Here is a 24,236-nt window from a genome sequence, read left to right on the forward strand (position 1 = left end):
GTCAACACCTAATCATAAAGAGAGCCAAGAAGTCATTCCGCCGACTGAGGGAACATGAGTAAACTATTTCTCCAGCGCTTTTACATTTCTGCAGAGATCGTGTTTTATATGTGCTGAAAATACTGTCCTCTTCATGTTTCACGTTAAGGGTCCTTCTGTCTAGTCATGACACTGAAGAGGGTTAGGGAGGAATGTACTTTTACAGCCTTGCAGGGAACATCTCAGCTTTTTCTGATACAATAACCGGAACACATCAGATTTATATCGCATCTTGTTCAATATTATTTTTGTAGACAGAATACGCGTGTTATAATACTCGTTTATTTGGGAACTCCCATCACTGCTTTTCATTGAGTAGTACTCAACTTTTGATTAAGACAACTATGTCATTGTATAGCAGTGTTTGCGGCCTGCATTATGTTGTTATTGCACTTTAGAAGAAGAAGAAATATCTCCCCTTTAAGCATATTTAATTGTTGATTAACTAGTGACAGAGTATACAGATTGTTCATTTTGCATGCTCTTAAATCTGGTATTTGAGATCAGACGCTTTATGGAAACAAATAGGTATGCTAGGGCAGCACAACGTTTTGTCTAAAACTTGTGAATAAATATCTTGAAATTGAACTGTCACACTCATGCTTGGATTTGTTCTTTTCTGTCATTATTTGAAAGAAGTGTGACGTCCTTTGTGTTAAATACTATCTTTAAATAACAGGTAAGGATCAGTTTGATTCCAAGATCTACATTACATCCAATAAAATCAATTTAGCAGGCTCACACTTTAAAGGGGGAACGCCACTAATGTAATACTCCTCAGCCTGTCTGAGGAAATACCCCTGATGATGTCATGGTGATGTCATGTTACCTCATCTTTGGGCTTGGAGGCTGATAGTTTAGAACAGAAAACCTGTGTGACTAACTTTGGGTGGAGATTTTGATGAGGGATGAGGGATTTTGCGAGTCAAGAAGGGTTTTAAAAGGGGCTAAATTCCAAATCCAGAGCATCGATAGAGCAGCAAACTATTATTTGTAATGTAAAGATATGAGTATTGCTGCCTGAGCAGAGACTGAAGTCACTCTCTTCCTCTGTGTATGTTGTAATCCAAGCTTCTCTGCGCTTTATTGACATAGCTTGGTAAGCCAAGCATGCATTTTAGAGCGTGTTAGTCACTGATATCCCGACTATGATCTCAACCCACAGCGGCGTCGTGGAAGTGTAGCGCCCACCCCCGTGGTTTAAAATCTCATACGACATTTGTAACAAAGTAACAAAAAATCCCGCCTTGAAACTGAGCCTTTTTTCAACTGTATGTCATGTATCTCACGCGATACGTTAAAATGAAAATGGTACTTTTTAAGCAGCCATTTCCCACAAGTCACAGATGGAGGGTAGAGATGGGTCCATGCTGCTGAAGCATCTTCAACCTGCTTTGCGTTGGGAGAATTCCTTAAAGGAATACTTCACTAACCCAAACACATGCACGCTGAAACATTCTATACGAAACACCTCCGCAAAAGCATAAGACTGTTTCTGCAGAAGTGTTTTGGACAGTCAGGTTTCACAGAGGTTGCATGTGTTTGGGAAGTAGTGAGCATACGGCTGGATCAATGAGCCTGGGATTATATATAGTAATGTGAGAGTTTGTAAAGAGGATGTTTTGGGATGGTTTTCTCAAAGAATCCAACATGGGCTGAGCAATCGATATACAAATTATCATTTTGGGAGTGAAGTATTCCTGTAAGTGGAAACACAGTATGGCCAGTGATGAGGCACCAAATAGGTATCCTGTGTGTTTAAAACTTAAGAGACCCATATCTTACTTGAGGAACATGTGCTTAACGCATTCTACAAACATTCCATTAAACAACACAATATAAAGTCTTTACAATAAAATGAGGATTTGTATGTGTATGTCATTTTTAATGACAAAACCCACCATGGACACCATGATGATCAAAGATTTCAGAGATTTTATGAACATTTATGCACATTTACATCATTATCTTCAGAAGAAAGTGATTTATATTATTCACAATTCATTTTAAAATGTACAGTGTTATCCCCTCAGGTTGCAAAAAGAGTGAAATGTCAAAAGTTATGTGCAGAATTCCACCGTTGGTCCATTCATATCTAAAATGCCAAAAAACAAAGAAAAAGAAGCGACATAATATTCCTAGCACTCATTGCTCGTGTAAGGGCAGACCACACACACTTGCGCGATGTCATCATATTCGTACGTCCTCTTCAGAAATGTGTCCGTGAGTCTCAATCCGGAGATACTCTGAAACAAGGACGTGAAGAATATTAGTGAGGCAAGAACAGCGCGAGGATAATCAATCATCTGAAAGTCTAAATCATTACCTGCAGACCCTGGACGGATGAGAGGAGCATGAGGGGCAGAGAGAGGAAGGCACCCGGACTGAGCTTCCCCAGCTGACGCCCTGACACACCGCACCAGTGGATGGACCTGGTGTTACACATCTCCAGCACCAGATCCATGGTTCTTTCGCTACAAACAAAAAAATGGTTGTTACCGTTGCTGGGTCATTCCTGTAATTGAGCGGTTTAATCATAAGTTGGACTGGGGATTTTTTTTTTACCTGCAGTTGGTGATTTTACAGATAATGTCAAAAGGTTCTTCAAGGTTGACCGTGTCAGGAATCATCTCCAAAGACAGCCTGATGTCTCCATACCCTGGAGCCTGGAAGATGCAAAGAAAATCAGGACAAAACAGAGATTCTATTATCTTGGCAGTAGCGCACACATTAAGAGATGCATCCTAATACCATTCTTTGCAGCTGACTGGTCTGCAGCCTCCCTCTCTCCCCGAGATTGGTCTTCCATACGATGTCGAGCTTCCCTATCACCGTCACACCCTTGATGACGCCGGCCTTCTCCGCGTACTCCGGCTTTGGCTTGAGGCAGTACAGGTACTGCCGCGTGTCCATGGGCTGCAGGTAGGACATTTTGCCAAATGTGGACTCTCTGCCAGTGAAAAAGTTACGAATGAGAAGAAAAAAAGCTGACGGCAAAATACATTTTTATTAATAATAAAAAAGTGCTTTTACCCGTCGTCTCCGCTCGCGACCGTGTTGAGCTCTGTGACGTTATACATCATGGAGGGCTCCAGAGAGACCTTCTCCATGAACATCGGTGAGGTGGTGATGTTCTGGATCTGAGCCTCCAGGAACACTTCATCCGTCTGGATGCGGAGAAGCCGGAGGTCACCAACTAATATATTTTGCTCACAATCTAGCACATCATCTCCAAGGCGGACTGAGCAACACATCAGCTTCATCACTAGGTGTTAGGACGGGTTGGGCTTGTGCAAAATCCTACAGCCTTAAAGGGGAGGTTCACATTGCTTCACGTCGGTCCTATTCACATGGCCATATGAGCTTTCAAGCGTTGCTGATTGCTGTGACTTTCCTCCTGTCCATACTGCCCGTGAAGTGATACCTTACTGACAGCATTTTAAGAGACGGGGGACAAAATCCACAACTCTAAAACAAATGCCTTCTGAAGTTTGACCAAAGCCAATATGATGCATCTGCAGATATGAACTTTAAAAAAAGGACTGTGGTTTTTGTGCCCCATCACTTCCACTGGAGACGGATCCTCTTCAGGCCGGCATGAACAGGAGGGATGACTACACACAACCGGAACCCTCTTAATGCACATATGAGCATGAGAGCAATGTTTTGAGATGAAATGTGAACATATCCTTTCTTCTACTTGGTGTGAGAGTCGTGTAATGGATCACACGTGTCAAGTAAGACTCAGAAGACAAACATGAAGTCACATCAGTTGGATTCTATGACGTTTGCTCAGTGTACCTTGGAGGACTTTGTTAGTGCAGGTGCTGACCAGCAGAGTATACAGTAGGGGTTGCACACTGACAGATTTTGACCGATCCACAGTTCCTTCACAGTGATCTCTCAAACATCAACTAGTTGTGTTTTGATTTATTCAGCGACGTCGTCTGCATCAAAGCCTTTTAGAGGAATAACTGTCAACACGTTCTATGACGCCCATGTCTATAATGCATAGTAAACATACATGTAATGCATTACAACTTCCTTATGGAACTGTATAATTACAGTTATAAGCACTCATAAATATCCCCAACAATAATCATAACACCTTATAAAGCATTTAATAAGTCAAGTATCACAATAACTCATAATTACTCACATTTGTTATGCAAGGATCATAGTGTTCTATAATCCCATAGTTGTTACCCATTATAATAACTGGTATTAGCATAATGTGATTATAAATTACTCTAAATTATCATTGTGTGCTTAAAGTGAGGTAAAAGATGTGTGTGTGTGTGTGTGTGTGTGTGTGTGTGTGTGTGTTAAAGGTAAAGGCAGGAGCAGCTTGCTGCGTTGTTGATAATAATATTTATAAGAGTTTATAACTATAATTATACAGTAATATAAATGTTTCTATTGCATTACAGACATGGGCATCATTCAAAATGACTGTTCTGCTCTCCAGTCCCGTTTATCAGCTTGTTGTGGAATTAACAGATTTACAAATGACTTATTAGAATACTATACTATACTATATACTACCTACAAATATGACAAACATGTCCTATATCCTAAAATACTTTAGATTCCACCATCCAATGAGTGATAATCATGCCCTAACCTGACGTGTTTATCAGTTATTAACATTTACAAGTAAAGTAACTTACGTTTACAGCAATAATAAATAATGCTACAGTAAAACACACTATAACTATAACTATATATATATACTTGGATAGTTCAAACAATAGCTAACCTAGGACTGTAGGCAACTAGTTGATGCTCTAGAAAGGTAACTCTCAGTGGTCGACACACCTGTCACACCTGGAGTGCAACCTCTACTATACAGTAAGAACAATGAGAGAGAAGCAGAGATTAGTCCATGCCTTGCAATTCACAACATAAGAACTGGCCATGAACCGTTATTGTTAAATCACAGAGCTTAGCATCTTTGTTCCATGCAAAGCCATTCCAACCAACACCCTGAAAACCACACATTGTATTACGTCTAATCAAATATATTTCCCCCCCAATGCTACATGATTGGAACCAAGAAAGTAATCTGGGTTTTATAATCACTGACAATAAGAACTTCATTGGCCTGCTGCATCGCTTCTTCAACCCAGGAATACAAAAGTTAAAGAAATGAGATTTCAAAAGCATCTGTGCACATTGATTCACGTCTGTTATACGTTTGAGAATAATCATAGTGCATAATTTGATGATAAACTGCATAATCAATGCAACTCCCGCCCACCACAATCTAACACCACAAACTTCAATTAAAAAGTCCAAGCCCTGTGTAGGATGAGTTTGCAAGAAAGCATGAGCGTCCAAAGAAAGGGCAAAAGAAAAATAATGGAAGGTTCATGTCGAGGTGTGAAATAAATCAACGTCGGCACGTCGCTCGTTTATCTTTGACAATCTAGATTTCCATGATTCGTACGCTCCTTTCCATTCTTCTACTTTGCACCTTTCTATTGGCCCCAGAAAGACAGTCTGCTGCACCAAAAAGGATGAAGAGAAGCTAACGTTCAGCAATGAGAACAGAAGGAACAATTACCACAGAACTGAGGTCACTCTAATGGAGAAAATAAAATACAAGACATAATAAACAAATGAAGTTACATGCCAAAGATGACGACAATGAATATTTGCACACGGCTAATATAAAAAGCTACTGGTAAAATGAAAATGAGACAAAAAAAGGAAAAAGCTTGTTGCCTCTGTGAGGAAAACGCTTGATCTCCAACTCTTGAAACAATAAAAGATTTAAAATGTTGTTTTTTTCTGTTAAGTTGACATTACTGGAGGTACAAGGGTTTTCCAGGAGACCATTCTTATACTAACTGCCCCTATTAGCATATGGAAACGTTCCTAACTATGAAATGAAATATGATATGAAGCCCGTTGTACGCTACAGTAACAACTTGCATGTCATACAATACAGCTGTGGTAAGAGATGGCAGTGCACACAGCCTGTATGATCGTGGTGATGGTATTTGAGCGACGCAGACTTACCTCTGCATTGTAGAACTTTGTCTTCACATCCAGCGGCTTCAAAACCTGATTGAGAATAGATTGCAAACTGAACGCTGTTGTTTTCTCACACTGTACCTCCATTTCGGCAGAACAAATATATTTATTTCAATGCGAAAAACGACGAAGAAATTGGAATCTGAGGGATAAAGCTGCAAATGTTGCTAAAGGGAAGGGGAAGAGGGTTACTGTTGGTTCCCGAACTGAGAGCCGAAGACCGAAACACGCAGAATCCACAGCTGGGATGGTAATTGCGTTTGCTCTGTTGTGGACCTGTGACATTTCTCAGGTCTCCTCCAAGCTCACACAGGGGTTGACCACCGTCATCTAATGAGAAAACGCTCAAAATATAACTCACCTGGAATTTGAAGAACTTCCGAAAATAGAGCTTCTCCCCGTACTGAGTGGTGTAACTGACTGCACACACTAAGCTGGAGATAGGAAGGAAAGAAACACATGAAATAGTTTTAATCTGTGTGGAGATTGCTTCCCTGCGTTGGTCAGTTGGGACGGTTTCCCGGCAGGATAAGAAAAGAAGGGAGTGTAAACACTGTGGGGGAACAACGCTCACATGTGCGTTCCAATTTCTTTGACTTCGTGGTGGATAACGTCGTCGATGCAGCTTTCAGATTTGAGTTCTCCTACTGCAGAGTTTGACGCCGAGAGGTTGAGCCTCTGTGAGCTGGTCTGTAGATCAGCCTGTACACACGAGAGGAGAGTTGTGGGTAAAAAACAGGAGAGCAAAGTGTGTAACAAGTGTCGGAGAGGTCTTCTTTTACGGCACCTTCACAAGAACGTCCTTCACGACCTGGTTGCTGTCGTTGTGCACACTAATGTAACTGGAGAAGGTCTCACCGAGGAAAATATTTCTGTAGGAAAAGTCAAGTCGTTAAACTTTACAACAAAAGTTTGCTCCACAAAAAGCACTCGGCGCTCATTGGTTGATTCTCCAACAGCTGATTAGCGTTAATTACCCAAAGTTCTGCGGTAATGTGAGCATCTCTCCCAGCATTAACGCCTCTGCTCCTTTGATGGTGGAGGGGTCCTCCCTCATAAGTTGATCAAACAAATCCCCTGCAGAGGGAAAAAAAACACACAAAACTGAGAGTTGGAGCTCTAATATCAATGAATTGAATGTGTTGCCATCAGCTGACAGAGTCCCGGTCTGTCTGTGGACTGCGTAGATATAGAAGATGTAGACACAGTTGGGTGTTATAGAAGTGTTTGAGTATTCTGTTCACTACACACAGACAGAAATACAGGACCTTTGAAGATCAGGTTTAAAAGCAGTCTGAACCAGAAGGGTTTTCATCGGGTTCTAATTTCTGTCTGAATATTATGACTCAAACATCTCTATTAGATCAAGCAGCAAACATGGGATTCAACAAGCCATTCAGCTTTGGCTCCCATTCCTGTGTCACATGCAGGTTCATTAGAATAAACCGCCCCCCATATGAGTACCTCCACGCACGGCTGTAGAACTACCTTTGCAAAGGGGCGCCATATTTTTCTGGCGAGCCAATCAGAGCTGACCCTTTTTCAGGAAGACCTCTTAAAGAGACAGGCGCTAAAACGGAGCGTTTCAGACAGACGGTGAATACAGGTATATTCAGACAAACATTATGAGGACAAATAATGTGTTTTCTGAACATTAAAGCATTTTGTATTAGAAAGTATGAACCTGAGAATGACATGCTCCCTTTAAAGCTGGAACTCGACAGCAATAAGGGAAATGTTTTTATGTATCTAATGTCAAATTCAACGAATTCATCTGCGTGAACTTTAGGATAAGCCGTCAGCTTGTTGCTACTCCTGTAAAAATAGTGATCCTTCTAAGAAGTGTCATTGTGATTCATGGTTTGTTAGGAGTTCAGTTACCAGCGCAGCATTCACATTTCTCTGTCATGTAATTCACCAGAGGGGGAAACAAACACTGAACTTCTCAGCAGGAGACGGTTCTAAGAGTGTACAAATATAATACAGATGTGCACTGGCTCTAAAGAAAACGCTAAAAAAGTAGGCTAAATACAATCAAAATGTATATGAAATTGGCTATTTTCATCACATTTTGTCTGTTAACCTTTCGGCGACTAGACTATAGAGTACGTGTTTTAAAATCAAAAGTATCTCAAACTTTGTAGAAGTCAATAAATTACAAATTTAGGAAGATTCTCGTGACAGGCTACATTAAAGACAACCAAACCTAGCAGCATTACATCATTCATTCTCACAACTATTATATCTCATTATTGCAGCATTAGATTAAAAGCAGGAATGCACTTTTCTGTTCATTTCCTGCATACGTGTTAGTTTTATGACATTAAGATATGCGCCATTGTTCCCTCAAGTAAATATTTCAACATAAACATGGAAGCGTCTGTTGTCTAGAGTGTTGAATCCTAACACAACCACAACCAATGTCAGCTAATGGTTGAAAGCTTTACTTGGAGAACAAGGAAAGCAGAAGCAAAGCTTCTTTAGACACTAAAAGAAGAACTCAGACGTCTATTCAAGCCTGGTGTCTAACTCCTCATTTGTGTTCTGACGCCTGGCTGCCGGTTTCTCAATCACAGTCGTGGATTTAATTCACTGGAATGGAATGCGAGTGATTAAAACCTCTTGGATTCTTTTGAACTACTTTGTTGTTGTACAATACATGCAAAAGACAACATGTATTTTTGGAAGCTTCCAAAAATAGATTTCTTTTGTTTCTGTCATGCGAAGACTGTGACTGAATCTCTACAATCCACAGAACAAAGACACAATGACACACTACAGAGACAGGATTCCTATGACCGCTGTGATCACCACAACAAGTTGAAAAGACAGCAAATCCACAGAAATACAAAGTCAATAGAGCCACAAACTCACAATCTAAAAGTGCAACGTCATTAAATAATACAGAAAAAGGAGACACTAAATGCCTCCCTGTTGCCCGTACCTGGTGGAAACCCTGCAAACAGCAGTAACTCTGTTCAGGCTTACCTGGCAGATCTCGATCTTCACATGTCACTGGCAGGTTTGTGAAGAGTGTCGGTTTTGTTAACCGCATCACTGCAAAAGTAAAGTGACAGCGGTCAGTGACTGGACACACAAGTTGGTTAGTAATTGCGGTGAGCATATCCTAGAGTCAGTAATGTCAGTACTAGGTAGCAATCAGCCTGCCATGTGCAGAGAGGCATGTTTTATTTTATTGTAGAATGTTGCTGTAATGCATAAATAGCCTTTGTTGTATTGCAATACATCTATCTGTCTGTCTGTCTGTCTGTCTGTCTGTCTGTCTGTCTCTGACAGGATGGATGGTTAGTCTGACATTGGATATGAACTCAGCAGGGACATCAACAGGAACATTTTTAGCAGCTGTCAGCTTTCAACAAAACATGTAACAACAACATCCATGTTCTCAAAGCAACATCTGGGGCTTTTACTTATTGTATCTAATGAATACACACTATATGTACAAGCTTTAATGGCTACAGATTCATCAGAAACATGGATTTTATTGGCTCAGTAGCTGACTGACACGTCATTTGAGTCAGCTGTTGTGGAGCATCTTTGCTCATGCAGTGACAAGAGCATAACAAACACAGCTTAACATAGATAACAAAGCTAGTGAGTTTAATTCACTCATTTCTTAGCTAAATTAGCTGACAACACAACAGCAATAGCTAGCTGGTTATATGGTGTACTTCTTGCTATATTATTGCTTCACAGCGTCATTTAATCTCAGTTTTGGGGTCAAATATCAACAAGAAAATTATTGATTAAAGCTAAACCTGTCACAAAAATATTATTGGTTGTATAGTATCGAATGTAAGAGTTTAATAGCGTCTTAGCTAGCGCTATTAGCAGCTAAAAGACACAACAAATGACAACTGAAAGAAGTCTGTTCCACCCCTAAACCATCGTCTAGAATCAGATCATTAAGTCTATTGCAAGGAAATTAACTACCTTTTAATGCAAGTAGGTGTTCCTGTTTCGCTTGATTTACTTCCATTTTGAAAGGGGGAATTGTCTTTTCGGGGTAATGTTAGCTACTATGCTAGCTGGTTGTTGTGACAGGCTAGCTTGTGTCTTTCTTCTTCGTCTGTTAATATAGAACGCTCTTCAGAGACTCTGCTGCCTCTCACAGCCTGGGGTGGGTACTACCAGGGCTGTATAAAGAGAGGCTACGGTCGAAAAAAATAAGTACCTCCTAACGTTTCCTAACCACTTTTCCTTAACCTCTATGAGCTGCCATTGCTGTAAAAGAAAAGGGAATTCATTGGAATGAACGGAGATGAGGTGACTCTCATTAAACGGCTCTGTTGTGCAGTAATCATGGCTGTGATAGCCACACCTTGCATTAATTTCACAGTAAACGTCTGAATACTGTATTATAATTTTGAAATATCACAGTTAATTGTCAACATGTTAGTATGCTACGGTTTGCATTTGATTGCGAATATATATTTTTGCTGCTGTAGCGAACACATTTTTCATTGTGGGATGAATAAAGTATCTATCTATCTATCTATCTATCTATCTATCTATCTATCTATCTATCTATCTATCTATCTATCTATCTATCTATCTATCTATCTATCTATCTAGACTACTAAAAAGGTCAGGCATTAAAACAAATATATAAATATATATCATATATATTGTACTCAGCAAAGTCAGCAGATTCCCCAGCTGCGTTACTGTTTTTTTCCCTGTACAATATCGTATTAAATCCATCTCCAACTGAAATTGTAGTGCTGATAGTTTCCATCCACTAGGTGGCAGCACACCACAGAAACGCGTCTGATCTGCCCTGAACGTCAAAAAGAAGAAGTTCGCATTACATTCAGTACGCTGCTGCCTCTCAGCGTACAGAGCAGTTCACAGTGGACCAGCTCGTCCATAACATTCATGTTTTTTTCTTTAATTAGCGTAAATGCTGTTAGTCGGTTCCGCCACAGTAATAGTTATTTCGGATTCGTCTCAAGGACCGCATACGGGAGCCCGAAAAGAACCGAGGACGTGCGACACTTGGGAGTTTTTAGCAAACAATCCCTTCGGTCTGCCTGTTAGCTATTTGCCAAGAGAGTGATTTTGTTTCTACAGTCCAAGAAGGAAACATGAGTTTTCTTTTGTGAGTAATATTTCTGTCACGGGTGCTTATTTCAACCTTGCCATGTAGCTTTGTATTCGGGGAAATATTAATGGAGTTAGCGTTACACAGCCAGCTAGCTAGCTAGCGATAGCAATGATACGGGCTACGACTACTTGCTGGACTAACCTCAGAATGTCTGCTGTGCTATCTTCTAGATTTTAATGATAATTAACGTCGGCATCGATTGTAGATTATTTGTACAGGTATTATGTTCTGCCATGAAACTTTAAGCTATAATTTACTGACCCCTCCCCCCAGAGCAAATTTTTAACATAGAGGGGTTCTCAGTCCCGGCTGGCGTGAATATTTGCTGGTGTGAACACTTTGTTAAAAACGAGCTAATCCAGCTGCGATGTGACAGGACACTAATCAGTCTGTGACCCCTTTGTTTAAAGTAACAGGAATATGTTGTTGATATTTAGCTAGCTACTCATAAAGCCCTTGTGTGGATGAGGTAACATTAAAATGCCCTCTGGTGAGGATGTGAGTGTTTTTAGGTAAAGGGAAGAAGATGAGTTTAGGTTTAACCACTGCTCTGTTTTTTTTTTTCTTTTTACCCCATTGAAATATAATTAATTTCATATTTTAATACAATTATCTAGGGTATTGATTTTGATACAGATTGGTTTGAATAGCTGTTAATGCTTTAATTAAAGGAGAATCAGTTTTAGTGTGCAACCTTCCATGTTGTGATGACTCAAATTCTTGTTTAATGGGCCAGTGAGGAGGGTTGAACACAGTACCTCCCAAATGGCCTCATTACACACACACACACACAGAGAGACACACTGTTCTAGTCCGCCACTCTGATTCTGGCAAACACATCAAGTCAACAAGAGCTCAACTCTTTTCTTTTCTTTTCTAAGAAGATCAAAACTTTTTTTGTCAGTAAAAAGTCCCTCACTTAGAGGCGCTGTGATTGCATGATTTGTCATCATATCTGACTACCTCCCTGTTTGTTCTTCCTCTTTTGAAATGTGACTCACAGTGGAAACCGCTCATCCAAGACGTTCAAGCCCAAGAAGAACATCCCGGAGGGTTCTCACCAGTACGAGCTGTTGAAACATGCAGAGGCTACACTGGGAAGTGGAAACCTGCGCATGGCAGTCATGTTGCCCGAGGGTGAAGACTTAAATGAGTGGGTCGCAGTCAACAGTAAGCGCCAGTTTCACCTCTTTTTTTTTTTTCTTCCCTCCCTTCCTTAAAACACCTTTTTAAATTCAGCTTCCTGGCAGCACAGCACCTTCGCACGCCCTTTTATCTCTTTATCCGTCACTCTCCTCATTGTTTTATTTACTTGCACGCTTCTCAAGTTGTCCTGTTCCTGAACTCGCAATTAGTCCACATCAAGAATCAGTTAAAGAGTGAGCTATCAGGGTGTAAGATCTTGGCGTTCCCCCGGAAGGCCGTGTGCATTCATGCTGGAAGAACCACCGTGACTGTTCAACAGACTTGATTGTCTGTGCTGTGAGAGCCTTGTTTACATTCTTCTGAATTGGGACAAATTGCTGGTCAGCAGCAGCAGCTTAACTTCCTGTCGTGTCCGAGTGCCTCTAGGGTTTGAGATGTGCAGAGTCTCGGCGTGTCTCGTCCTTTTATTTAAAGTACATTTCATGCAGCATAACGTAAAGTGATCAGGATTTCAATGGTGATTTGATCAAGTGTTTACATTACTTTAATGCAGAGCACAAAACATGCAAGTGAATGCGTCAATAAATTAGTTTGTGCTGTCATTCCAGTGTGTTGAAGTTATTTGCGTTTGATTTTGGTTTATTGGATTTGATGCATTTTAGATTAAACATGAAAACTGAAGTAGGGTGATTGTATTACTTCTCTATTTTTACACAGTGCTAACAGTGAATCTTGTGTATCAGCGAGTTCACACGTTGTATAGCTGTGTTAAGTGTGCCGGTGAGATGGCTCGGCTACATCGTTGCAATACTTGTGTCGTAGTTACATAAGAGGTTAGTGGAAATGAATGGCTGTTGGATGTTTTAACTTGCACAATAAAGGGAAGTCAGAATAAAATTGCCGTTTATATGACTTTCCTGATGATCTCTTTTTACAAGAAGCAGTTCACTTCATGCGTTTAAGCTTCTTTTTTTGGGGCATTTAGCTTGTAATGGATCGTGACCGGAGAGGAAGAGAGGAGGTTATGATATGCAGTAAAGGTCTCGTAGTTTATTCTGTATCACCATAGCATCTCGGATGTTCTGCAGCTGTCTCTTTGCATCGCTATGCCGTCTACGCCCACGGGAAGTCTGTCATGGTGACGATGACGTTGGCACCTGTCATGGCAAAGTGAACGTGTTGATTAGTTGATAGCATGGCCAAAGCGGCGGACCTGTTTTATGCTATTCACAGTGGTTGTGTGTCATGAAAATGCGCAAACAATAAAGTGTTGAAACGGTAGATAAGCCGGGTATTGCCTTGAAATATGTATCTAATGCAGGTCTGCCTCCCTGGTTATGCGCAAGCGCTACATCGAACTTCAACTACTTCAGTGGCTGAAACGGTATTAAGAGCTTTCAGCTTTTTACCAGAACCCTGTTGAACGTACTAAAATCATCAGTGTCAATAACGTAATATAACAAGTTATTATCAAGCATGGACCCGGCTATTAATACAGACACTTTGGACAAAAATATCTCAATTGGGAGACTGAGTAAACAGGACCTCACACATCAGCTGTTCAATATGTGCTTTTATTTCTGGGAGATTAGCAAATGGAGCGCCAACACCAACGCTGCCAACACTCTAAATGGATCTCTCCGACTGCTGGAAAGCCAAAGTTGGCGCTCTGCCGCTGGGAATGAGCGATAACACCATTTGTTCCAGATAACTGGAGTGTGCACTGGTTTACAGTTTGGACTGGGGGGACTCAACGCCAGCTGTTTGTGCTGGCGCAAAAGGTATTTGGTCTCATGTACACGTGATTTGAAAATGTTTCTTTTTTTCTTTTCAGCTGTGGATTTTTTCAACCAGATCAACATGCTGTATGGCACCATCACAGATTTTTGCACAGAGGAAAGCTGTCCAGTCATGTCTGCCGGTCCTAAGTAAGTTCATCATTTCCACCCGTTAAGTGTTACAAAAACCAGCCCACAAGCTTTGCACTGCCGAGCTCAACAGGGTGTGGGTTAGAGGTGTTGTCAAAATAACTCTGGATCCATTTGGCAGCAAATGTGACCATAATTCTAATGGAAAATGCAGCCCACTTGTTATCAGGATCATGCAAAAATACCGTCCTCTGGCCCCCTGCTGCCATGATCAGTGGATTCTCAGTGTTTTACATGCTAGTGTCTCGTAGGGAAAACTGAGCTTTGTCGTCCACGTTTCATGTAGGTATGAGTACCATTGGGCGGACGGAACCAACATCAAAAAGCCCATCAAATGCTCCGCTCCCAAGTACATTGATTACCTGATGACCTGGGTGCAGGACCAGCTCGATGATGAGACACTTTTCCCTTCAAAGATCGGTATGCCCCGTGTCCCTTCTCTCCATCCTGTCAAAGCCGTCTGTTCGTTGTGTTTGATGTGTTATGGTCCAACATGTATCACACTTGGCTCCAGATGAACATATTCAGAAGTTTCTCTCCTTCACAACGTAGCAGACTTCACATGCATACCAACACAGTTCTCAACCTCCCGACTAGCAGAGGCTTGTGCCGTGTAGGGTGCAGCCTTAATCGAGTTGGACGGCAGCCAGCACAAGTAAATATCTGCTCTGTTTGGTACATCTCAGTGGAAAGAGCCAATGGCTAAAGGTTCCACAATCACAAGATCTATGACTGGGATCCATTTCATAGTCGCTCACCATCTTTAACAAAGCAGGGACTCCCTCATAAGATCACAAGACATCAGAAGCTCCACAGGACTAACACCAGCCTCCGGCCTATAAATGATTGATAATCCTAGAATAGTCTAGTTTGGTGTCCAAGTGAAGAGTGGGCCATGTCCAGCCTCAGGTGGGAGCTTTTAATCAAGAGCTCCTTGTCCTGTCACTCACCCGCTTCTTCTGAATAATTGATGTCGGGTTGTACTGTAGCTCTGTGTACACTGTAGGAAGCAACTCTCCACCGGGCTTCGGCACAGCACATGGGAGCTGTACGGAGCTGTCGTAACAACCTCGTAGTTTCCTAACCACAGATGGCAGCGAACGTTAGCGTGAGGTGGTTCTGCGTTGCACTCATGACCGTTTGCACTTCCCTTAAATCGTTAAAGACATTTAGAGAACAACATATAGCTGCATCTGCCTTCATTGCTCTGAGCTTTTGGGAGAAAAAGAAGATTAGTCCTTTGTGATCGTACTATCTGTATCTTTGGTTGCACGTTTTGTGAATCGCAGCTTTTCTCTCTCGCCCCACAAGGTGTCCCCTTTAAGAGAAACTTTATGTCGGTGGCGAAGACCATTCTGAAGCGCCTGTTCAGGGTCTACGCTCATATCTACCACCAGCACTTTGACTCTGTGATGCAGCTGCAGGAGGAGGCCCACCTCAACACGTCGTTCAAACACTTCATCTTTTTCGTTCAGGTATAGAATCCCTGACGTTTCAATCTTGACTTTTACGTATTTGACGCTGTATAATGATTCATGTTTTTCCTCTTTCAGGAGTTCAACCTCATTGACCGGAAAGAGCTGGTCCCACTTCAGGAGCTCATTGAAAAACTGACAACCAAGGACAGATAAACGACGATGTAATCCTTATTTCTTTTTGGTCTTCTAATTTTTGCACAGATACCCACCCCGCCCTGGCTGTATGTATGCAGTATATACTATATTTCCATTCGGGGAGATGTTTTTAAGAAGGCCAGGAAGAAGGAAGGATCTTGATAGGTTTAAGGCACCAGGACTAATGCTATCAGGGATTACACACTCAATTGAACAAACCACAGATTAACATATTGGACAAAATGGTTTTAGCTGTACCGGAAAGATCCCCAGTGTTCAGTCATGGCTTACTTTAAGGATAATATAGACATATATATTCATTAGTTTTCTATTTCACTGCACAGATTCTTTTCTCTTTCTTTTGGATTCCTGAAAACACCCGGCGGTTTCACGCTCTTAGATTCCCGTTCCTAAGAAGAGTGTGGAAGCAGAGATGCTGTATCGTTAGGGCAAGAAGTGAAGCCAGCCTTTAAGCCCATTTCACCACACTAGCTAGTTATTTTACCCATCAGTCTACAGAGAAGGATCTGGGTTACTTTTCACATCTGTAAGAGCCCACATCTGTCAATACAAAATGCTCCTAAGTGCCTAGCATGGCTCATAATTGCCCTACATCAACAGTGAGAGCTGTAAGAAGATAAAGGCTATATACCACTGACATCAACATTTCCTCCTCTTAAGTTTCTGTGATTCTTAATTCCCTCTTATCTGTACTATAACCTGGTTTAAAGATATTATTTCTCTCTGTTTTTAAAACCACACTCCTCTCCAACCTTTTCCTTATTTAGTTAGACAGTCTCTTTACCGAGTGTTCTGTGCAGGTGATGATAAATGAATGTGTTAAAGGACGTAGGAGTGAGGCTAGGATATCGTCGTGTCGTAGCAGAGACTCAAAATCAGCTCAACTTTTAGCGTTTTCTAGTGACCTGTTCCCGTGTACCAGTGGTTTCCCTCAACACTTGAAGTGGAAACACATTTTTAGGGAAAGTCTTCAAGGGATCTGAAACCTTAAATTGTAAATAAATGCGCTCTAATAGAAGTAGAGACCCGTGTTTAAAGTCAAAGCCTCCACAGTTACAAAAACAATAGAAGCATTTTTTTTAGAATTGGATTCTGCTGCTGCATCCCTTGTTATCTCACTCGCCATAAAGCACTTTGAACAATTGTCCTGACCTCTTTTGCCTGAATGTTTATTCTGCTTTGTGAGACGCTGTATCATGTGACTGATCATAGTTTATTTCCACCCAAATGAATGTCGAATTGCTGAAATTGGCTCCAAGGCACAAGTGAGATTTCTTCTGCTTTTTTTTTGTTGTTGTTTTTGTTTTGTTGTCTAATGGTCTGGAGTTGTTTGTTGCCGTGCTTCAAACAGCAGATGCATGAACCCTTCCCGAGCTCAAAGTGTAGTTTACTATGCAATAATTGACACAACACTAAAAGGGTTGACCAGTTACTACTTTATCTAATGTTACGTTTCCTTTTGTCGTGCATAAATTCTGCTGTGTGATGGAAATAGAATTCTCTTTCAGGTTTGGTTGAAACGAAAACCCGGTGAGATGAACATTTTATATATCTTTATATATAATTTGTCCGAGGTGTAATACTTCAATGCACACATGTAAATACTGAGGGTTAGACCGGTCTTAAAGATGATTTTTTTTTCAGCGAGCATGGAGTGGTTGCTTTTGGTTTAAAGAATGCGTTGAGTCTTTTTAGAGGCTGCTCCCCCCCCCCCCCACCCGGATATTAAAATCTTGTTTGTTTTTATTGTGGAGTATCTTTTTCCACGTCCTTAGTTAACTATTATGAATGTTACTGCTCACCAGATATCTGCAAATGTAATAGAAATCATCCTGGAAGCATCTCATGCCGTAAAAATATCCTATTGCCTACAGTGTGCTCCTCCTCGACTGTAATAATGACATGTTTGTATATAATGGCTTGGTAGAGGGTTTCAATGCTACTGAATTGATTTATGCTGTTTACAAGGAAAATAAAGGTGGTCTTGACTCTTTGAATGAATTGTTTGTTTACCTTGTAGCGTAGCGGTGGAAAGCAAGTACATTTACTGGAGTACTGTACATTCACATTTATAGATTAAGATTTTACATTTAAACATACTAGTTTATAAAGTATGATTCATTGTTGCATATTAAACCAACCCAAAGTATTTAAAGCAGTTACAATTAGATCCACTTCAACCAACAACAATATTAAAGTGCTGCATTCATGTTTATGCAGCAATATGAATATAAGTCTGATGCAAATAATTCAGGATAAAGAGTACTTTTACTTTTGTTGTTGACAATGCTCTTCTACTTTTACTTAAGTAACATTTACAATATATGACTATGTCTTACTTGTAGATTATTTATCATTTGTGGGATTTGTTCTTTGACTTACGTAAATGCATTTACTCATCATTTTTAGGTACTCGAGTATAGTATTTCAATATCTTTATACTATATTGTAGTTTTTTCCACTACATTTAATTAACATGTTCTAGTTAGTTTTCAGGTAAATAATTGATAAATGCTGCAAAACATGCGTAATAACAACACCGACTGTGACCATTACATGTACATGTTGTTGCTTCTAACATACTTGTATTTACCATATTGAATGCAGGGCTTTTACTTGCAGCTGAGTGTTTTAACAGTTTGGTAATACGCCGCTAACTTGGGTGCAACGACACTCAACACAGAGCAGCCTGGAGCCGGAGACACGTGAGCGACAGCAGCTGCTTCCTGGGCGGAAACACAGCTGTGCAAACCCCGCCTTTTCCGGTCTTCGGTTCGCTGCCGCTAAAACTTTAAACAACAAGGAAGTTCCTGCAGCTGCTGCAACGCCCGCTTTAATCAATAAGCTTATTTATAAGCTGAAAACATGTCTTTTACTCCGAAGAGGTCGTGTCCCGATGCAATGAACGTTTCGATGAACGACTCAACGGAGAAAAGGATACACCGGATATCAATCGAGGGAAACATTGGTGAGTGCAGAGCTTGTTATGGCAAAAAACGACATTTCACTAAACAAGTTTAAAAAACAGCTGGTACGTTACAGTAACGTGACGTTAACCATCGTTGGACTTGGATTTAAGGATTTTATTTGTGTAACGTGAAGCGTTTACCGCCTTTAACCAGACTACTATCACTCCCTCTACTACACAGGCAACTAATACGCGCGCTTTATGTGTTGCAACATGTTTTTTATTCTCCACGCTGAACTTGAATTTCTGCATTATTCCTTTGGCGCGCAGCGGCCGGCAAGTCCACCTTTGTGGGCCTTTTGGATCAGGAGAGCGGGGACTGGGAGGTGGTACCGGAGCCGATCGCCAGATGGTGCAACGTGCGAACAAAAGGCAGTGACTTTGAGGTACTGTACATTTCCAAACGCAGTGCGCTCCCAGCTGACGCCCACATGCAGACACTTTATGGTGTCTGATGTGTGTTTTTTATTACGCACTATCCTGCAATCCTCTCACAACCGCTGTTTCAATGTTGCACTGTAGCGATAGCTGGAGGAGTCTTCATCTGTGTTTCGAGGGCAGCTGCCAGCTCTGTCCACATATCTGCACTGGTCACTCACCGCCTCCACACACCCAGAGGAACAGATGAGCATGCCATTACCGGTCAAACATCTCTGACCTCCCACACTGCTGCAGGCCTAGCCTCACCCGCACACTCCATTTCAGTGGTTCAACACACACCCATATATATAGATATATATCTATATATAGACTCTGTATTTGGGATTAGTCATTGCTTTTATGCAGGGCTGGAATTACCGGTTTATTTGTATTAACCGCCAACCTGTCGTTTATTTCCCTGATTTAATTGTTCCGTCTCTAAATCACTAGAAAATAGCAGAAAATCTCCGTCACAATATTGCAGAGCACAAAGGGAAGTATGCTGAGTGTGTCTTTTGTCTGACCTACAGTGTAATGCACAGATATGATAATCAGTTTACTCTCATAGAAACGCTGCAAATTTGGCAATTGTGTCATCATGTCAGCTCTACTTGTGTGGTATTTACTGTATATATTTTTGGGATGTTAAAAATAGTACAAATTGTTTTCTAGAACTCCAACTTGACCAGTTTGAAGGCGGCAACATTTTGTTGAAAAATTGAGTTTTACACTGTACGTGTAAAGTTAAAGCCAAATAACCACAAATACATTTTTGGTTCGTACAATTGTAATTCATGCGGAATGTGTTCTGCACCACACACTGTGGAGTACAGTGTAAAGTGATAGTACAGGGATATTATTATCAGTATGTACAACCGTCAGGAGTCCTCTTGGAGGTGCCACAACTCTGTATAATAAGTCTCATGCCCTCTCCGCTTACGGAGCAGAGTCGTCAATAGTTTGACGGATTCACTCATGACGGAATGAGTGAGTGTAGGAAAAGCCTGCTCCAAATGTTGGTCTTGGATGTTGTAATCTATAATTTTAAACTATAGATTAAACTTTAATGCATCTCAATGCTGCATTCATAGAAAAACTGTCCAGCAGGTAGGAAGAGGACATGTTTAGATATCGTATTAGGTAATACTAGCACTAATATAAGGAATTTGGAGCTGATTAGATTTATGTTGAATAATTAGTTGTTTAGTCCTCTCTCCAGCAAAAAATACACATTAAACATTATTTTAATTCATTAAATGTCATCAAAGATTTTGATATGTCTGAAAATATGCAGTCACTGCAACTTATAAATGACCAGATATTACAAACACTTGCACTGTACACTAAGCTGTGATTGCTGCAGGTGTATTTATCTTTTCTTTACGCACACATTTAAATTTGGCCCTCTCCCGTATGTCGCAGGAGCTGACCACATCTCAGACGAGTGGAGGGAACGTGTTGCAGATGATGTACGAGAAACCGGAGAGGTGGGCCTACACGTTCCAGAGCTACGCCTGCATCAGCCGGGTGAGAGCTCAGATCAGGTCGGCACACGGGAAGCTCCGCGAGGCCGAGAACCCGGTGCAGTTCTTCGAGCGGTCCATCTACAGTGACAGGTAGCAGTGACAAAACGGAAGAAAAATGAAAATATTTCACAAATACTAGTATAAAAATAATTGTATGCAGATTCAAATAATAAAAAAGTTTTTTTTTTTTGGTCAAAACAGTGTTTGAAAATCGTTGATTTCACGTTTCAACAGTTGAAACTCAATAGAAGGAAATTCTGATGATCATTTAAGTCATTTATTAAGGACAACGCGTAACATTCTCAGCTTCTTTCTTGTGGTGATTTGTTGCTTTTTCCCAATATGTATTAGTGGAAATGTAATACTTTTGGGTTTTGGTTTGACAAAACAAAGAACTCTGAAATGAAGCCATCTAGTAAATTATAATACATCATTTTTACCATTTTTTGATATGGACAAATTGTATTGTATTTATCAGAACTAATAAATCGTCAGTTTAATCAGAGACGTTGATGCATTCATAGACGAAGGCTGCTGAACCTTTTCAATACAAGAAATGACCACATTTGACTTTTTATAATCTTTATATTATAAATTTTTAGTTCACTCTTTGTAACTTTATCACGTCATGGCTCAAGAATGCAGTCAATCTTTTTAACTAAACATTTTTCTTAAAGATAACCACAGTAATGTGAGTACTGTGCAGCTTCTACTAAACACTGATATGTTCCCTTTTTAAAATAAAGTATGTTTGAAGTTGAAACTCCTTGTCCTTCATGTCCTAGGTACATCTTTGCAGCCAACCTCTATGAGAGTGAGTGCCTGAATGAGACGGAATGGTCCATCTACCAGGACTGGCACGGCTGGCTGCACAGCCAGTTTGGGAAGCACATCGAGCTGGACGGTATCATCTACCTCAGAGCTTCACCAGAGGTACTTCTGCTTCTTTTACTGTAGCGCTCACATCAGACAAGAGTGATCGCTATGGGAAATGGAGATGTTTTCACCTTTAGAATTAAAACAACGTACTAATGTCCCCTTTTGATGTGCACGTGTAGAGATGTTTGGAGCGGTTGCACCTGAGAGGCCGAGAAGAAGAGCAAGACATCCCTCTGGAGTATCTGGAGAAACTCCACTTCAAGCACGAGAGCTGGCTGCAGCACAAGACCATGACGTGAGCCCACACATGCACACTGACTTTTATGGCACTTCTATGCATTTCTGAGAGGACAAAATGCGTGTTTGTATGTCCATGCATCCATCATCTTTAACCGCTTATCCTGGTCAGGGTCACGGGGGAGCGGAGCCGATCCTAGCTGACATTGGGCAATTTCTTAGTATGTGTTTTTAAAAGAAATGGATGAGGCGGGACATGTGTGTGTGTGTATAAGATGTATTTTACTAAGATGAACAAAGCTTCACCACAGAAGTGACAAAACGCCGTCCTTTTTCACTAACCGTGATCCCGTGTTGCTCGTGGCCCTCAGCATGGAGTTTGAGTATCTCAGTGATGTGCCGGTCCTGACCTTAGACGTGAATGAAGACTTTAAGGGGAATGGAATCAAGAGCGCCGACATGATTGAGAAGGTGAGTGACGGTTGAGCCTCGTTAAAGATTTGAAATGATTTGAAATGATGCTTTCGGATTTGTCTCCATCCAAATACTCCAACAGGACTTTGAGGGGAAACATCCTGTTGGAATACTACAGGGCTTTATATTATTATTATTAATAATAATAAACTTTATTTAAATAGCGCCACTCATAACTTAAAATGCAGCTCAAAGTGCTTCACAAGAGCAAAAACAATAAATTCATAAAATCCTAAAGAGATACTAAATAGGATGATACGAGTCAGGTTATAATAAACCATCTACCCTTCTTTTGCAACTTTGAAATGCTTGAAAAACTTAATGTTAATGTATCAGTGATAATAATCTAATGACATATAAAATTGAACAATGCCAGCTTTACAAAAGAAATCTCCAATTGAAGTATGCGTCTATTATTGAGCCCTAAAGGTTGTTTCAAGAACAACAATGTGTGTATTTTGGCAGAATGAGGCATCGCGCTGCGCTGGAATCAAGAAAATACTTTAATTTGAAAAGTAGTCTAGAAACCACTTTGTTTGTTTTGGAAACGTGTTCAAATTTTTGCCCGTTTTCAATTTTAAAATGGGTCTTTTGGAACTCGATGATTGACGAAAAGAGATTTTTGCCAGAGCAGAACGTTTGAGTACATTTAGCTGATAATACTTCTACTTGGGTAAAGGGTTAAATGCAGGACTTAACCGAGCATTTTAATATTGTGATGTATTGTGAATACTTGATCCCTGCGTTATCTGTACAGTTTTTGAAGAAGTTGTCATTGTTCGTCTTTGGGGGAAATTAAAATCTCACCTGTTGCAGCTGACCTTTTAAAAGCATAAAAGGGCTGACGTATTTAAACAGGTTTTGAGGCTTAAGTCACGTGCGCAGTGAGATCTCTCCGATACCGAGACACACACACTCAGGTTTCACATACGGAAACGAGGCCTGAAGAGCTGCTTATGTAGCGTTTACAGATTTCACCACCACTCACAGACGGCATTAAACAGGAAGTGGTCCCACACTGTCCTCCGCACAGATGACACAAAGCAACTTGTTTTTCTAGTTGGAAGCAAACAAAGAAAGGGAAAGCTTTGTTTGCCGCTGAGCGTGACTGTTGTGGTTGTGTTTCAGGTGAAGGAGTTCTTGAGCACGCTGTGAAGATCGCTCAGCGATTGGAAAATCGAATCTGCTCCACAAAGGAGGAAGCGCTGGATGGAGTGAATTTTTTTTAACCATGAAATTATATATAATTAATATTAAATCTTTCTTACATCTGTGTATTTATATAATTCTTTGTGTGCAAATGAGAATGTCTGTTGGTCCTCGCAAATGACAATAAACTTGAAATGCTTGTTTAAATGTTTGTGGTCATCTAATATTTACCATGAAAGCTGCTGTAAATAGAAATCCAGGGATTATTGATTTAATACATTTACACTAAGTATTCGTCTCCTGGTGTTCCGACTCTTCCACAAGATGTCGCCAGTCTCCCGAACAGCTGTCCAGTCGGCTATTTTTTGACTGCTGAGCTTTTCTTTACCTGGTAGCTCCAATGGGATTTGATTACCTGAAATAGATGGCTTATTTTCACTTATAGCGCCTTTTATAATAGGGTGTGTGTGTGTGTGTATATAGAGAGAGAGAGATCGGTGTGTGTTGCTAAGTTAAACCCCTCGACTTTAAAAATAAGTTTAAAATCAGCACTGACTGTAGTTAAGTCAAATTTAAAATGTGTATAACTAAAGTATGAAATCAATTCACACGGTATTGATTTTAAAGTGTAATCTTTTGTAGAAGTGATCCAAGCTGTTGGGATTCCAT

General features: G+C 40.6%; 3 protein-coding genes across 4 annotated transcripts; 2 read left to right on the forward strand and 1 right to left on the reverse strand.

Annotated features, from left to right (window-relative positions):
• Positions 1 to 1,957: 1,957 nt before the first annotated feature.
• trappc13 (trafficking protein particle complex subunit 13) lies at positions 1,958 to 10,162 on the reverse strand. 2 transcript variants are annotated; one of them, XM_079179496.1, is made up of 13 exons: positions 10,033 to 10,162; positions 9,067 to 9,135; positions 7,056 to 7,155; positions 6,866 to 6,950; positions 6,653 to 6,780; positions 6,440 to 6,512; positions 6,064 to 6,108; positions 5,516 to 5,569; positions 3,073 to 3,206; positions 2,791 to 2,989; positions 2,605 to 2,705; positions 2,366 to 2,513; positions 1,958 to 2,285 (listed from the first exon to the last, which is right to left on the reverse strand). In XM_079179496.1, the coding sequence occupies exons 1-13, from the start codon at positions 10,076 to 10,078 to the stop codon at positions 2,178 to 2,180; spliced, it is 1,290 nt and encodes a 429-aa protein (XP_079035622.1). In that variant the 5' UTR covers positions 10,079 to 10,162; the 3' UTR covers positions 1,958 to 2,177. The 2 variants fall into 2 exon arrangements, with proteins under 2 accessions (XP_079035622.1, XP_079035623.1); XM_079179497.1 differs by lacking the exon at positions 5,516 to 5,569 and adding an exon at positions 5,606 to 5,623.
• Positions 10,163 to 10,926: 764 nt separating this feature from the next.
• LOC306710798 (MOB kinase activator 1B) lies at positions 10,927 to 17,907 on the forward strand. Its single transcript, XM_079179490.1, has 6 exons — positions 10,927 to 11,200; positions 12,210 to 12,376; positions 14,187 to 14,280; positions 14,567 to 14,700; positions 15,592 to 15,755; positions 15,834 to 17,907. Exons 1-6 carry the CDS (start codon positions 11,187 to 11,189, stop codon positions 15,909 to 15,911), a joined length of 651 nt encoding a protein of 216 aa, XP_079035616.1. The 5' UTR covers positions 10,927 to 11,186; the 3' UTR covers positions 15,912 to 17,907.
• Positions 17,908 to 18,696: 789 nt separating this feature from the next.
• dck (deoxycytidine kinase) lies at positions 18,697 to 23,774 on the forward strand. The gene is made up of 7 exons (XM_079178651.1): positions 18,697 to 18,882; positions 19,153 to 19,268; positions 20,725 to 20,918; positions 21,614 to 21,761; positions 21,887 to 22,002; positions 22,316 to 22,415; positions 23,547 to 23,774. Exons 1-7 carry the CDS (start codon positions 18,780 to 18,782, stop codon positions 23,571 to 23,573), a joined length of 804 nt encoding a protein of 267 aa, XP_079034777.1. The 5' UTR covers positions 18,697 to 18,779; the 3' UTR covers positions 23,574 to 23,774.
• Positions 23,775 to 24,236: the final 462 nt, after the last annotated feature.

This window comes from Pholis gunnellus, assembly GCF_910591455.1.
Source record: "Pholis gunnellus genome assembly, chromosome: 18".
Lineage (NCBI taxonomy): Eukaryota > Metazoa > Chordata > Actinopteri > Perciformes > Pholidae > Pholis > Pholis gunnellus.

Bases quoted from the DNA above. Each gene is read 5' to 3' on its own strand.
- trappc13 (XM_079179496.1), bottom strand. From the start codon at position 10,078: ATGGAAGTAAATCAAGCGAAACAGGAACACCTACTTGCATTAAAAG. The intron at 3,207-5,515 runs GTGCAAAGTAGA...CTCCGCATCCAG, and splicing joins TTTCTGGGGCCAATAGAAAG to ACGGATGAAGTGTTCCTGGA. The intron at 2,286-2,365 runs GTAATGATTTAG...TCCTTGTTTCAG, and splicing joins CATCCGTCCAGGGTCTGCAG to AGTATCTCCGGATTGAGACT.
- LOC306710798 (XM_079179490.1), top strand. The intron at 14,281-14,566 runs GTAAGTTCATCA...CGTTTCATGTAG, and splicing joins GTCATGTCTGCCGGTCCTAA to GTATGAGTACCATTGGGCGG. The intron at 15,756-15,833 runs GTATAGAATCCC...TTCCTCTTTCAG, and splicing joins ACTTCATCTTTTTCGTTCAG to GAGTTCAACCTCATTGACCG.
- dck (XM_079178651.1), top strand. From the start codon at position 18,780: ATGTCTTTTACTCCGAAGAGGTCGTGTCCCGATGCAATGAACGTTTCG. The intron at 18,883-19,152 runs GTGAGTGCAGAG...TTTGGCGCGCAG, and splicing joins ATCAATCGAGGGAAACATTG to CGGCCGGCAAGTCCACCTTT. The intron at 21,762-21,886 runs GTACTTCTGCTT...GTGCACGTGTAG, and splicing joins ACCTCAGAGCTTCACCAGAG to AGATGTTTGGAGCGGTTGCA.